The sequence below is a fragment of the Cataglyphis hispanica genome, chromosome 12, assembly GCF_021464435.1.
Source record: "Cataglyphis hispanica isolate Lineage 1 chromosome 12, ULB_Chis1_1.0, whole genome shotgun sequence".
NCBI lineage: Eukaryota > Metazoa > Arthropoda > Insecta > Hymenoptera > Formicidae > Cataglyphis > Cataglyphis hispanica.
In genome coordinates, this window is record NC_065965.1 from 7463955 (window position 1) to 7480283 (window position 16329).

Sequence of the window (16329 nt, forward strand, 5' to 3'; positions counted from 1 at the left end):
ATCACACATTTTTAACTATAAATTATTGCACGTAACGTCTCTTGACACCGTACTCAGAACATTGAAAATAAAAATTATTGATTTTCACAAATCTTACAACTACATCCATTTCTGAATGTAGCAAGACAAATGTCACTTGTGATGAGGAAAAAAGAGAGTGAAAACTCTTGGAGTGAAATCGAGCAATTTGCGAGGGGAGAACGTGGGCTATCAATATTTATATACATATAATATTCCATACAAAGGGGATTTACCAACAAATCTGTAATTATTGTTGCGCAAACAATTACAATGTCCATCGGGTTGTATTCAATGTATACGCGTACGAGTTCGCGGTTTTATAACGTAAATCTGATTCGTAATAATGACTTGCATCATTCTTGTTGATCATAATGACTATGTATTCAATTACATATAATTGCATTCGCACATGAACATATGATAGTTCTTGTTCAAATCGTAATTGGGTAGAGGAAAATAAGAAAATAGAAATATACCTGAAATGAACCTATCACTACTATTTTAAATGTAGATCACATTTCAATGTGCCAAAAAATAAAAGAGAAAGAATTCACGATCAAAAAATATAAAGTCTCTCTCTTCTCATGCATCTAGAACAATTTAACGTATCTTTGTGAAAGATGTAAACTCCTCGTAGAGCAATTTCTTTGCGAAAGATTGTGTTTATTTATTATTATCCTTTTTCAATCGATGTATCTTTTGGTAACGCAAATAGTTAAAAACCAGCTATAAAAATCAGTATCTACGATAAAATGTAGCGATCTTGAAATCGTATATATCATACTTCATATAATTTTAGAGTTAGAGTTAGAAAAAAAATACATTAATCGATGAAACGATAAAGCGATAAAACAGCTGAGCATACATTTGCATTTTTATAAATGCGCAATCTATGCTTGTGTGTATGTTCTATCGATCTTATAATATGATAAATATCTATATTAATAAACTTAGCGATAAGGTGTTACGTTTTTTAAATCGTAAGAAATGAATTAAAACATAACAAATTTAAGAATAAATCATTATATAACAAAAGTTTTATGTCAATTTATTAGTAATAATGTACATTTGCTTTACGTGAATGATCATGCGCTACGTAATGTATAATAGAAAATTCTCGCAAATTGTTAGAAATATGTTTTTATGGATTTTTTTTATGATGTAGATATATACAGATAATAACATAAAAATAAATTCTTAAGAGGAATTGAAAATTATTACACAAATCAGTTTATAAATTGCAACTTTATATAAATTTTGACACATAATTTGACATTATCGTAAAAATGGATTTTGCTATTAAGTACAATACTTTTTGTGTTTTTTAGCATTAAAATTTTTTCGTAATTACAAGATAAAGAGCGAGTAATTTAATTAGTACTTTTGCATCCTGTATACATATATCTTTATCCGCGCGCTCGTACACGGGCGCACACATACATTAAAATTTTTTATTTATTTATTTATATAAGAAAAATATGATTTTGAGAAGCGTTTAATAATTTATTTAATTATTTGATGGTAATTACATAAATATAATATTGTCACGATTCTTCGACGTAATAAGAGAAAAATTTAAAAGATTTTTTAACTTTTATAAAAACTTTCTTTTTCCCTTTTTCTTTAGAAACGAATATAGAAAATTTGAATATTCCATCGGTATGTATATGATGGTAATCATTGTTTACCAGCGGCAACATTACATAATTTGATGCTCGGTATGTGTACTATAACGTTAGCGATAAGGAATTCGCGTTCTTCCTTTAGTGACCAGAAATTTTTGCTGCCTACTCGCTTGTGCTCATTTATCTCGCGATTGTTTCCGTTCTCTCTTACATCATCGCGTATGCACCTTTATACTACATTTACACAAGCTCGTACGTGCATCATGAGCGCAGAATTATTAATTATCGTAATGTAAGTCTAACCCAATAAAAGTGTTTTGCATACTACGTTATGAGCGCGATTATTTACCATTATATTTATATGCAATTAATCAATTTAGATTAATTTCTGCACTCAAACTAATGTGTACAATTAATTTATATACATCATAATCTATATTTATGTTATCGACTTCTTTATTTTATCCTCGCATTCTTCTGCAACATTAAATTATATTTTTAAAGTAGATATTTTTATCAAGCGATGCGATAGCGTTGATGATTAATTTTGAGCCTGAATTGTTCTTTTAATTATTGGAAAAATTCATTTTTTTTAAATCCAAAATTAATCAAAGGCTTCTTAGCTTTTTGAAAGAAATAAGGATTGTTCTGGAATATCTTTTGTATATAGTGCTTAAATCGGTACTAATGCGTGAAAACAAAAAGAAAGGAATGCGTATCGATTTGCCATTCGTATATATGAGCAAGTCAAATAATTGAATCTTGCGAAGCGTTATCGCGATTGTATATACGTACATAGAACGGAACTCGATCGCGTTACACAAATCGCATTACATTAATCGCGTGCCACTTGGCGTGCGGCTTGCTCCATTTTATCGATTATCGCCAAGTCATCACAGACGATGGAAAATTTCCGTTTTTCCTCTTTTTTTATTTTCTCATCAATAGAAATGTAAATTCAGTTTTGTATTAATTCTTAATATTTATTGAATGTTATTTTTACATAAGGGTATGTAAACAAAATTATTATTTTAAATTCTTCTTCTTAAATAACACACTCATCACACACACACACACACACACACACACACACACACAGTTTTGTGTATGTGTAATCAGATTCATTCAGTTTATTCAGAAAAATCATATTTATTCTAATGTATCTAAATAATTCAGTTTACTTGGCATACAAGATGATCCATCACAGGCGCTACAAATATGAAAAATTTATACAATAATTGTGCGATATATCATTTTTGATTAGAAAGTAATCCAACACCTAAACTTTATTTTTAATTACATTCCTCATCTCGGCTCTCTCTCTCTCTCTCTCTCTCTCTCTCTCTCTGCAAGATTTATAAAATAATTTCTTTATTACTTTTTAAGAAAACAAATTAACAAAACTGGAAGTTAAGAAAAAACGCGTACTGACTTTGTATTCATAAAATAGTTAACAAAAATTTAATTCTTTTTGTATTTTATTTTCATACATTCTGAATGTAATGTCATATTAAATTTTTTTACCGACTATTAGTAAAAAGATATAATAAATTACACCTTACCGGTCTTCCACAAGTCGCGTAATCAGCGGAATTCGAGTTCTTCGATCGCGATCCTCGGATATCGCGTCAGACATTGTGGCGCGATGCCACATTACGCGGCCACGAATCTCCAAGATAGGCGGCTCGCCCTGGTACATTCCTCATTAAACGACGGCGCATTCCTTGGCTTTTCCGCTCGTGTTCAAATTCCTGGTGCTTCTTCCTTTTACCTCCTCTGCATCGCTGATGAGATTACATAACCCTGGCTTTTCAGCACATCCGTGTTCTCTGCGGATCGTCCGTTTAAATGCGCATTTCATGATTCGGAAATATATCTGAAACAAAATTTCGTTTTTTTTTTATATTCTGCACTTTATTTTGCCTATAATAATTAAACAGATGATTTTGGAAATTTATAATGCAATTAATAATAAATAATAGATAATTCCATTCATAGAAAATGTATGCGTCGAAAAAGGAGAAATTTCCTAAAAGGAGAAATTCAGGAAACTTTTCAATGTTTTATATTTTATAGCGTTTTGCATATATTCTATAGAAAATATTATGAATATAAATAAAATATAGATTAAATATGTATTCTTGGTTATCATATATATTTTTGAATTTATAGCGTTTCTTTTTGGAAAAAAGTAGTTTAGATTTTTTGAATTGATATAGACACAAATGCAACTATCGATTCAATTCAATTCTATTATCATAAAAATATGCTTGAAATTATGTCTTCTAACAACAAGTGTACATTATGTTACGACGAATGAAAACAATACATTAGGCCATTAGGCTATTAACAGCCAAGAGCAACAGGTATCGTGATTGATTTGAGAGATTTCTGGAATTGTATTCTGGAATTGATCTGATAATACCGATTATTCTTGGTCACTGGGGCGAGACAATTGGATCGCACAAATATTCCGGCAAATCTCATGATTGCCCGCGTGTGCACAATTGCGTAAGTTCAAGGTCGTTGCGATGTCCCTCACGTGCACAGTGAAACAAATCATCGAAATTAATTTGAAGACAAATTAGATATAAGTAATAATACGGAAATTGGCAGAAATAATATAAGATATCCCAAAGTGTATTTCTTTTTAAGAATTGTAAATTTTTTGATAAATTTTCGGTTTTCTTTTTTACAACGTCGGAACAACTTTCTGAGTTATAGCAATTAAAAAATAAAAGTTTCTTTTTAATATTATATTTTAAATATATAAAAATAAATAGCTAATAAAATTATATTCTTTGTATAATTTCAAGTAAATTTTATTTTGATAGAATTTTAATTTTAATTATTATTATAGTTATAAAGATATTATATTGAAAATTGAAAAGTTGCGATTAAAATGTTACTCTTGGTATATCCTTGCTAACTCTTTTAATTATAAACATAAACTAATTATAAATAATTTATGTGATATAACAAAATTTTAAGTAAAGCTTCCTTATAATTAAATATCTATTTAAATAAAAAATTGATCTTTCCTCTGTTAATTTAATTTTTCTATTTCTTTAACATTACGTATATATATATATATATAATATATATCAACTATACATATATTGGGTGTGTTATCGTATTACATATATCGCACGTGTATGTAGATGTAACAAACAATATGTACAAGTGTTACAACGGACGAGTTGCCTCAGTAAATGCGTCCCCTTTTGGCATCGGACGAGGTGGCCGAGTGGTTAAGGCGTTGGACTGCTAATCCAATGTGCTCTGCACGCGTGGGTTCGAATCCCATCCTCGTCGTTTCCGCTTTTTGTGTTGGTTTACGATGAAGATTATTTTTGTCGGACTTTCCCGCGTACGATAACAGTATCAATGGCTATTAAGTGCACAATCGCAGCTAAAATAATATATATAAAGATATATAGAATAATATGTATAAAGATATATTTAAATTCAATTCTCCTTGTCGATGACACATAAAGCGCACACATAATATATATACAATTTTGCAGCCTTTGTATGCAGAATTATTTATTGTTGAATAATAGCGCATATTTAAATAACATATTTAAATAGCATATTTAAAAAAAAAAATGAAATTTAAAAAAACTTTGTTACACATAATTTCTCTATTATTAACAATAAGTAATTTAATAAAATTTCGTTCTTTTAGATCTGTATGAAACTAATAACATTGTTTATATATATAATATAATTATATTAATGTAATGTTTACGAGAGAAATTATTATTTCTAGAAAAATATTTTGCAAGAATATCTTTCCATTGATATGTCTTATGTAACATGTATTATGCAATGATTTGCATGAATGATTTGTTATAAAATCGACGGAAATCTTTTTTCCATGCATCATATAAATAAAAAATAAATCAGTTGATATTTCAAAACCGCGTTCTGAAATAAGAAGATGAATAAAAACTTTCTTTCACTCGTTATTAGTTACAATGTTCTCTAAAAATATACTAGTATAACAAAAATCTTGTGATATATATATATATGTATAATAATAATAAATGCTTTGTAATGCGTAATAATATAAAGTTATGTTTTTTCTTTTCGGTATTTGTCTTATTAAAGGCAATATAATAATAATAATAGTAATGTTATATTAATAATTATTTATAATTCAATATTATATAAAAAGTATTAATATTACATAGAAAATTTTGCACAAACTTTTATATATATGTATCTGAAATACAGTGTGTAGTATTCTGTTAAATTTTTATAATTTAGAAATTTTATGAATTATCATAATAAATTAAGAAAATTTATGATTGAATATATATATATATATATATATATATATATATATATATAAATTCTTAAATTAAGATTTTTATAAAATAAAAAATTGAATACATATTTGTGCAATAATTTGTACGATGCTTAATAAACTATTCGTATAACTACTAATTTTTTAATTCTCGATCGATTGACTGACACAAGTAAAAAATTGATGGCTAGATAGAGTGGTACGTTAATCAAAGACGAATATTTTTATTTCACTAATGATGTAGCTAGTTATGTAATTGATTACGTAAAATTGAAATATGTTTTGGAATCATGTGTGCAAATTATGCCACCTATTTGAAATAACAATCGAGATTAAATTACATTTTAATATGTATTTTTAATGAGCTATGCAACTAAAAATATGATAAATTATAGATTTGTAATGAACATTTTCCTCATTCCATATCCTTGCCGTCATCATTTAATTTCCACTTTTTTTTCCGAAATCATTAAATATACAGCGAATGAAATTGTGGGTTTACCCGTTTGCTGTAATTTACATTATAATAAAAAATGTTTCAAGACGAGTAAAGTCCAAAAACGATATTTGACATAGTAGAAAAATTAATTAATTAACAATTATATTATTTTTCACATCTCTATTTTTGTTTTTACAAAATTGCAGTATTTTCAGTACTGGCAGTGAATTTTGAAACACAGCCTTAATATAGGACAAATATCGCTCTTTGCAGTCTCAAATCACCGCTCGATATCCTGATCGATAGCGTTTCGATCCATGTTTGATTCGCGAAACATCGCGCCCCGTCATCCGTGTCGCGCCGGTTTTCTCTCGATCACATTTACAAATTATAATTTAGTATAATATTGCAAGTTATATCATTCACACATTCTGTTCATAAGATACGCATAACACACTAATAATTCACACTCGCGTTTACTTTCGCTCTCCGTCTACTTTCTACATCCAATAACGCACACACAGCTCGTATACGCTCACGCAAACCTGTACAAAAATTTATTATAAATTATTATAATCTTTTTGTATGTTTGAATGTCATAAATTTTTTATGATATTTACATTTGTTTTATGCACTGTTAGCACTTACATAATTACGTATTTGTGAAAATTGTATAATTTATTATAGAATCAAGACGTTATATGTATTTCGAGAAATTGCATTTATTATCAAGTTTATTACACTATTATGTTTATGTTTAATGACAGGAAAAATTAGTATACGATGGGAAAGATATCAGCACGTGTGTACGTACTTATCGGGCGATGGATGAGTTCGAGGCCGTAAAAAGTACATATCCAATTTATATATCGCTCGTGGAGTATGCATCGATCGTGCTCGATCGTGAATTCTCTACTTTATCGACTCTTCTTCTTCATCTAGTGATCTAGTCGAAGCATTTCATATAGTATAGAAAACACACGAACAAAGTTCGCGGATCACACATTTATTCCTCTTGTGTGGTCTCTGACAGTGTGAAATGACACTTTCGCAACGAAAATTTGACGAGGCGACACCGCTTCTATCAAGTGAGTTTTGCTTTAATTTTCTCATATACATTTCTTTGCGCAATGTCATTTGTATCTCGATCGATTCGACTATTACTTCCGTGTCATTCTTTGTTATGACTCATATGCATAAATATAAAATTATTATGATTAAATATAAATAGTTATTCGATATTACGAATGATTTTACGTTTTTTTAAATTTTTATTATTATATATGTCACTTTTTCCACTTCTTATATCATTTGGTTTTTATTATTGTTATGTTTTTTATTATTAGCAATTTTAATTGTTTTTTTTTTCTTTTTTTTTTTTATTCAGACGAGGATATAGCGATCTGTGTGTGCTCTATATTATTAAAAATGTTATACAAATCATCAATCTTTACTTTTCATATCTTGATAAATGTCTATTTCTTTTATCTGCTGATGCAGCTGATGTTTTGTAATTAAAGAAATTTTGCGATACAAATGTAATCAAATTGCATTAATATTTTTTTACTTACTCTAGACACTTTTATTATTAAATAAAAAGAAGTGTTCGCGAAGAGCAGTCGTGGCCGAGTGGTTAAGGCGTCTGACTAGAAATCAGATTCCCTCTGGGAGCGTAGGTTCGAGTCCTACCGACTGCGAATGATAATTTTTTTTTAGCTGCATCTGGGAATATCAGAATATAATTAAAGATTTGCTATAACAAGATTTAAGTATTATTTTCCAAAAATAATTTTTTTCTTGACAAAAACTATTTGTTAAAAGATATTGTAAAGTCTCTGGATATCACAAGAACATGTTTTGTGAAATAAATTACTTTAAAGTATATATTTATAGGAAATATATTTTAAATTTTACTCTTGTTCTCTCAGAAAAAAAATTATAAATTAATTACTTTTTAGAATTAGATTATTAATAATTTAGCATGTTAAATTTTATATATAAAAATTTATAATGTCCATTTGTTAAAGAAATAATTTTGTTCAGTTATCATATCATTTGATATATAGCAGAGAAATGTACTGTAAAAATATAATAAGTAAAGATGGTTTTTTCAAAATATAAAAAATTTGTTATTTTTATATATAAATTGTATCGTGTTACTTTTTTCAATAACAATTTATTGTTTATTAACAATCATTAAAACTAAACAAATAAGCTTGATAAGGAAAAATAAACTATTATGTCAAGCGGTTAAATGATGATGCTGCTTCTTTGTTTTAAGCCATTATTAAAGTCTCGCAGACAGCGGCGCATCCTACAATTGTTTATTTATCTTTTTATCGCTCGTAATAACAGTCATGTGGGCTTGACAAATATGTCAAATCATCGAAGCGTGTGCTCTGGTGATTAATCAAAATCCTCCTTGCACATATGACATCTCGACGACAGTAACCAATTAATCTTGCTAGCGTCATTTTTTTTCTTTAAAGAGAGAGGAAGTTAAATGATAACACTGTGATATTTTTTATGTTGATGATAAATTCTTTTGATCGATGAAGAAAAAATGAGGAGAAAGAATTAATTGCAAAATCTTATCGAGTTTACTTGGATCGAAAATTTCGACAACCAAAGTTTTCTTTGGCTTTCTTGCTTTCCCCTTTCCTCTCTCTCTCTCAATTTAATTCTTATCAAATCAATTCCGCAAGATTTCTCAGATAGATCTCTTATAAAATTTCCCGTAATGCTCGCATATGTTTCACTAAATGTATGATAATACCATTTGTTGCGATATTATCACATGATAATTATATCTCAGGAATCACGAGGATCATGACGTTGTTAAATATTTTTGATGAGATTGTAATGATTAGTCTACTGTCTCTTTTCTAACAGCTTATCTAAGAAAGTCTTATCTTGAGAACTGCCATATGGCATTGGCATATTAATAAAATGCGTTATCGCTAATGGATTTAAAAGATTATTGCCTTTCTCGTAGGTTATTAAGAGCATGAAACATATCAGTACTTGATAAATTCTGTACTGAATAGGAAGTCTAAATCACATCTTCAGGAAAGCTTTTTACTAGAAAGTTCACGCCGCGATAAAGTTACATTTTTAGAAACACACGACTGAAAATTTCGTAACTTGTTTGCTATCAAAAGTTTCATCAGCGCAAATTATTTTCAATTTATTTTATAAACCGACTCTGCACCAGCGTTTTACGGAAATTTTATTTCATTTATGTGTTATGTTAATAAGAAAAAATTAGTGTATTGAAACTATGACACTATGTACGTATAATTAATTAAATTACTAATTATATTATAATTAACTAAAAATATATTCTAGAATAATAAATTTATATTCCTTAATAAAATAATTATTAGAAAATAGTTATTAGGATAATTATTAGAAAATAACATCTTTGTACGCATCGCGATTTTTTAATATCACGCTTGCACAGTCTCCGATATTGCAGTTGACATCGGAACATTGATAGGGCGTAGCTACGATTAGAGTTAACAGTTTTGCACAATCCATAGCATGATGTAGCAATTTTAATGATAAGCTATTTAGACGTAGATATAATTAAAAATTATCACAATGCAATAAAAACTAAATATATATTAAAACTAAAAAACTAAACTATATATAAAACTGATTACATTAAATATAATTAAATATATTATAATATGTTCATTATCAATCATATCATAGGGCCGAATGTTATACTCTCTCGGAGTTGCAATCTCAAAGGGCTCTTTCTACGGAGAATACCGATTCTAGCATGGCTGCCTCTGTACAGTTGGGGCAAACTTTTGCAGGACATTTTGGCAGGGTTGACAGTGGGTCTGACCGCGATACCGCAGGGTATAGCATATGCAATAGTGGCTGGACTTCCGGCTCAGGTGCGTACACGATACGAGTGTTCTTGTGACTGTACATTTGTCGTATGTAAACTTACTCACTCGAGCTAAAACTATCATTGAATTTTAGTGTTTTAACGTAAACAGTAACTTTCTGAAAAATCGATTAAATTAGTAAGACATTTCTTGTAAAATAAATTGAATTATCTTAAAATTAACGATGACTCGAATTTGAAAATGGAAATCACATATCTGTCCGCAGTTTTTTTTTTTTTTGCATAGCTAATTAAAGTTCTCGAGTATTTCGAGAATCTCTGTCGAGTAATTTCAATTGAATGTACGATAGTTGGAAAGGTGACTCTCGTTAGGTCAACTTTTACAAACTTTAGTATGGCCTGTATAGCAGTTTCATGGGCTGTTTCGTTTATCTTGTCTTCGGTAGCAGCAAGGATGTCACAGTGGGTCCTACCGCGATAATAGCTTTATTGGTACAAAAGCACGTGAGGAAACTGGGAGAAGATCTTGCCGTAAATGAAATTTATTATTGATGCTTTGATACTTTGAAATTTAATTTACTCTTTTTGTTTTTTACATAAAGTATATAATTATCTTTATATATTATGCATTTTTATAATAACATTGGCACGTTCATATAATTTGTCAACATAATTTTACAATGATATATTTTTTTATATGTATTACCTTTATATATTACTTTAACTTTTCATTAAATAGGATAAAATTATTTTTTAGGTTCTCATGTGTTTCTTATCGGGTGTTGTGATTACAATCATGGGAATGCTTCACTTGGGATTTCTCGTAGATTTTATAAGTATGCCCGTAATTTGTGGCTTCAGTAACGCTGCGGCGATTATTATCGCTACTTCTCAATTAAATACCTTGCTGGGCATAACGGGGCGCAGCGAATCTTTCATCGACGCTATCTCAAAGGTCATCAATCAAATAAATGAAATTAAACTTTGGGATACTACGTTAGGAGTGTGTTCGATGGCGATGCTGATTATCCTAAAGGTATAATTGATTTTATCTTGGTTATTATATAAATCATTCGTTTTTAGAAGGAATTTCAAAATTTTATAAATTTTTTTTTTCTCAATCAGAAGCTTTTAGTATTAAAACGTTAATATTTTTTATTATTAAAAAGATTTAATCAAGAATCTTATTTAACAAATTGTTAATTTACGAATTATTACTTGTGCAATGCTTTGTAATTTTCCTTAAAAATTGTTAAATTTTTAGTTAGCAGATTAGCTAAATTCTTTTTTCTTTTAGCTATTAATAAAAAATTTTATTTTATATGTATTTAAAGAAATAAAACACACATCAAATTGCGATCACATATTATAAAATCTTCTTATACTTTTATTAAAATAAATGCATACGATTATTTTTGGTGTAGCCTATTATGAGATATAATTAATAGAATAAAATATTTAAAAATAGAAATTGCCTGGTAAAAAATCGGGAAGTCCTTTTGAGAAATTCATGTGGCTAATTTCGATAGCCAGAAATGCCATAGTTGTGATGATTGGAACTCTTATAGCCTATGCATTATTCTCCTACGAAATCAAGCCTTTTCAAATTACGGGCAATATAACTGAGGGCTTGCCATCATTTTCTTGGCCTCCATTCACCGTCATAAAAGGAAACCAAACGTATACCTTTGTGATGTTGATCAGAGAGTTTGGCAGTAGCACCCTTTCAATACCACTCATTGCCATTTTGGAAAGCATTGCCATCGCAAAGGCATTCGGTAAATAAACTTTTATTCAGTAAAATTTTGCGATTTTTTTGAAAATCTGTAATTAATTTTCAGCGAAGGGAAAGACTCTCGATGCTAATCAAGAGATGTTAGCGCTCGGTCTCTGCAACATATTCGGCAGTTTCGTGAGATCGATGCCCGTAACCGGAAGTTTCACTCGTACCGCCGTCAACAATGCATCTGGTGTCAAAACGCCGATGGGCGGTGTGATTACGGGTAGTTTGGTGCTTTTGACATGTGGCCTCTTGACATCTACTTTCAAATTTATTCCCAAAGCTACGCTAGCGGCCGTCATCATAATCGCCATGTTTTACATGTTCGAGATACATATCTTTATCGTTCTTTGGAGAACAAAAAGTAAGACTCCATACTGATAAATAGATATATTTCCGGGTTATATAGGATCAATATTTCGATTTTTCCCATTCGAGATATTCTTCAATATTTTATTTTATAATTTTACGGCACACTCCAATAAAAAATATTTGAATTTTTTATTTGTATAATAGTTCAATATGCAAAAATAGAATTTTTTGACAATTTGAGATTACATTCAAATGAATGAACACAAATCTGTATTTTTTTCGGCCAAAAAAATGTCGCAAAAATCCTTTTCTAAACAAAATTATATGATTTTAATATTACGTACGCAATTCAAATTATTTATTACTTTTTAATAGAAATAATAAAATTTAACTTAATAATTATTAATAATTTTAAGAATATAAAAAAAATTGACTTTACACTTTAAATCATAACAAAACAATAAAAAAAAGACTTTAATTAAATAAAAGTGTAAATTCTCGATCAATTTTTTTCTCTTATAATTGTTTAGTTTTAATTATACGTTAAATATCACAGTGTTGTCAAGGATAATGAAAAATACTGCAAAGGTACAATATCAGGTCATAAAGCATTAAATATAGCTTATTATAAATTATCCGGAGATTAATCTAGTATTTCTCTACGTCTTCTCCGTTCTCTGGCGTTGGACAGAAATCGATTTGGTGCCATTGACGGTGACGTTATTATGTTGCTTGGCGGTCGGTTTGGAGTACGGTATGATCGCTGGGATTGCGGTAAATCTAATTCTCTTACTCTATTTCACGGCTCGACCCGGGCTATTGATCGAAGAGCGGATCGTCGATGGTTTGACCGTACTCTTCGTATCTCCCAAGCAATCCCTGAGTTTCCCGGCCGCGGAGTATCTGCGAGAGCGAGTAATGTCTTGGTAAGTTCCGCCCCGAATCCCTGTAAGAAATGATTCGAATAAATATTCTGTAAAAACTAAATTTAACATGATAAAACATCTCTTATTCTTTAAAAATTATTTTTAAATTTTTTCACAAGGTAACGTAAGCGCTACACGCTTGTATTTTTTTCTACAGACAGCTATATATATATATATATATATATATATATATATCAGAGAGATATATTTGTTTCCTCTTTGCGTGTTTAGGTGTGACAAGAGATTGAGAAACTTGCCTGTGATAGTGGAGGGTCGTCACGTGCTTAGGATCGATGCCACAGTCGCGAAAAACCTGGCGCTACTCGTATCAGATCTCGCAGCACGAGATCAGAAGCTCATTTTTTGGAATTGGTGTGAGGATGCAAAGCAGACTTTGATATGTTACGATCCGTCACTCGCGACTTATTGCAAATCATCTGGCAGCATAATGCGGATATTTTCAGGTAAAACTTAAGGTTCTCACCCTTTCTTGCTTTCTTTTTCAAATGATTTTTTCGTTGATAATTGCAATTTTTTTTCGTTAAGTCCTACTCTACAGATTTTCTTCATCTTATTTTTGCATCATTAGGATTTATGTTATGACGTATTAGTTTGTAAATTTACAAACGGCAGTTTCCTCTTTTTTTATTCGATGAGAAAAGAAAAGATCACAACTTCAAAATTTTCCGCATTTTATAAAATTCAACACGCTACGCGTGCGCGAGTTTGCAAATTTATAAGCTGCGATATTGAAGAGGACGCCCGACGATTATTTGGGATCGTTAATTGATATTCGGAAATTTCCATATCAATAGAGTGGAATGCGAAGCGACGTGACATTCGGGAAACACACATTCGCGGATTTGTCCGCTACTTTCTTTTCGAAGAAAGAAGGAAAATAAATAAAAAAATAGCTCCTCGAGAGATCAATAAGAATTTTGCATTTGGTTATGGCTTGGAAAAACTTTTTCAAGTCGTCACGAATGACGTTACTGTGCATCCATAGACTCGACAGACTCATACTGGGAGGGATTTTGCATTGCGGCTATATATGCAGCTGCGATCGAACATCATGGGCATTTGTGCGGCGACCTATACCATCACGTATGCGCATACCGAATCACTTATGACGGCTTTTCCTCTTTTCCCCCTAGGGAGTCACCCGCATCCACCGCCTCGTGCTGATATTACACTTTGAACATACACCATATTGTTTCTAATGTATAACGACTTTAGAGCCGATTGATATAATAATTCGCAGTGTTCTAAACTTGGTGTGTTTTATATTTCGTGTGAAATACAAATCTCTTCATCCTATATATATATATATATATGTAAGATATATCAATTTGCCATAAGAATTTTGTAGTGCCTTACTAGAATTTATCAGTGTGCTCTGGAATCAACTGGAATTTACAATCCAATACACATTCTGGATAACGATCTAATTATTGTATGATATTTTTTTAAATATATTTTTTCAAGTATTTTTAATATATATTAATAATATATTAATATATTAATATATTAATAGCTATCTAGAGTGATGTATTTTAAATCTATCAAACAACTTTGTTGAGATCATCTTATCGATTTATCGCTTGCAGAGATTATTTATTTATTGTTCAGCAAAAAGACACTTTTATTTTATAGTTTTAAGAAAATTTTAATTGAGCATCAAAAGATTTTATGTGCGGAATAAATTTGCCAACATTTTATGCTCCCTACTGACGCAATAATATAGTCGCATTAAATATAATATTATAATTCTTTAATAATAATTTTATGATACTAATTGCATATACATCATTTTTCTGTTTTTAGATGAAATGGTAGTTTACTGATTGAATCGATCGAGCTACTGCCATAATAGATGTGTTAGTTATAATTTTCTAAATAAATTATACGGTGTCATTTACTCCAATCGTTTAATCAAAATGTTTATATGTCACTTAATATATAAATATATATATATATATATAATGTGTAATTATATAAATGTTTTAATTATATAATATAATATTATATAAACGAGAGTTTCAAAAATAATAGCAAACTTATTTTTTATGCTATCACAACGTTCCCTTTGTGCATTCAATAGTGCAAATTTATGTACACGTACACTGATGTAATACTATTGATGTAAGCTATAATAACGATAACGAGGGAAACTATGTATAAGTTTTATATAAATATATGGATATAGTGATGAATATTATTTTTATCATCGAGAAGGCAATAGATGGGTTACATCAACGACAAGGTTGTTGGCCTTTATTTCATCAGATTTCTTTATAGAACGGACAATCATTTTCTAGATCAATTAATAATACATAGTGTTCAAAATTATTAATTCAAAATTATATCCGAGAATCCTAATAACGGCTAACATTTTAACTTACTATTAAATACATGTATACACTTTATCTATTTAATAACTGAAATAAATAATTACCGAAAAACAATATATATATATTTTTTTTCTTTTACAGTATTTATATTGTATTATGCATATTATGTATTATGCCGTAGTAATACATAACCGCGAGATAAAAATATTGAATTTTGCATAATTAAAATATTTTATGTGAATATTTTGCATACACACGCACATATATATGTATAATATATTTTCATTGTGCAAAAATATTGCATAGTTATTTAGCTTACTAGTTACATATAATCGTGTACATAACCATTGGAACAATATTATAAATACCGCTTATAATGTGCAAATCATCGTTTTCATACGATAAATTATATTTTAGTTTGAAAATTCAAAATATATACCAAAAAATCATATTTTACGCGGAATTATTTATTTCAATAATGATTATTTGTTTTGAAATTTTTACATGGTTAGCGTTAAATGTGTTTAAATGATATTGTGTGAATATAATATTGTAAATAATCATATTTATTGTATGTTAAATAATATCTAATTTTAATAATATCTGATCTATAATTCGTGACAAAATTAAAAATAAAAAAGTTCTATTTATAACTTTATGCATTATTTTAATATTTATAAATATGTTGATTTGTATTTACG

At 29.2% G+C, this 16329-nt stretch overlaps 1 protein-coding gene and 2 non-coding genes across 6 annotated transcripts; all 3 read left to right on the top strand.

The window, feature by feature from the left end:
• The first annotated feature begins 4879 nt into the window (after positions 1 to 4879).
• Positions 4880 to 4961, top strand: Trnas-gcu (transfer RNA serine (anticodon GCU)). Its single transcript has one exon. It is a non-coding gene; the product is annotated as a tRNA-Ser (tRNA).
• A 2366-nt stretch (positions 4962 to 7327) lies between these two features.
• LOC126853751 (sodium-independent sulfate anion transporter-like) lies at positions 7328 to 15333 on the top strand. 4 transcript variants are annotated; one of them, XM_050599780.1, is made up of 9 exons: positions 7328 to 7485; positions 10115 to 10305; positions 10653 to 10790; positions 11017 to 11295; positions 11728 to 12037; positions 12101 to 12403; positions 13043 to 13277; positions 13509 to 13741; positions 15102 to 15333. In XM_050599780.1, the coding sequence occupies exons 1-9, from the start codon at positions 7437 to 7439 to the stop codon at positions 15119 to 15121; spliced, it is 1758 nt and encodes a 585-aa protein (XP_050455737.1). In that variant the 5' UTR covers positions 7328 to 7436; the 3' UTR covers positions 15122 to 15333. The 4 variants fall into 4 exon arrangements, with proteins under 4 accessions (XP_050455737.1, XP_050455739.1, XP_050455738.1 ...); XM_050599782.1 differs by having other exon boundaries at positions 11857 to 12037; XM_050599781.1 differs by lacking the exon at positions 7328 to 7485 and adding an exon at positions 9435 to 9687.
• Positions 8013 to 8094, top strand: Trnas-aga (transfer RNA serine (anticodon AGA)). Its single transcript has one exon. It is a non-coding gene; the product is annotated as a tRNA-Ser (tRNA).
• Positions 15334 to 16329: the final 996 nt, after the last annotated feature.

Bases quoted from the DNA above. Each gene is read 5' to 3' on its own strand.
- LOC126853751 (XM_050599780.1), top strand. From the start codon at position 7,437: ATGACACTTTCGCAACGAAAATTTGACGAGGCGACACCGCTTCTATCA. The intron at 10,306-10,652 runs GTGCGTACACGA...TACAAACTTTAG, and splicing joins TGGCTGGACTTCCGGCTCAG to TATGGCCTGTATAGCAGTTT. The intron at 13,278-13,508 runs GTAAGTTCCGCC...TTGCGTGTTTAG, and splicing joins CGAGAGCGAGTAATGTCTTG to GTGTGACAAGAGATTGAGAA.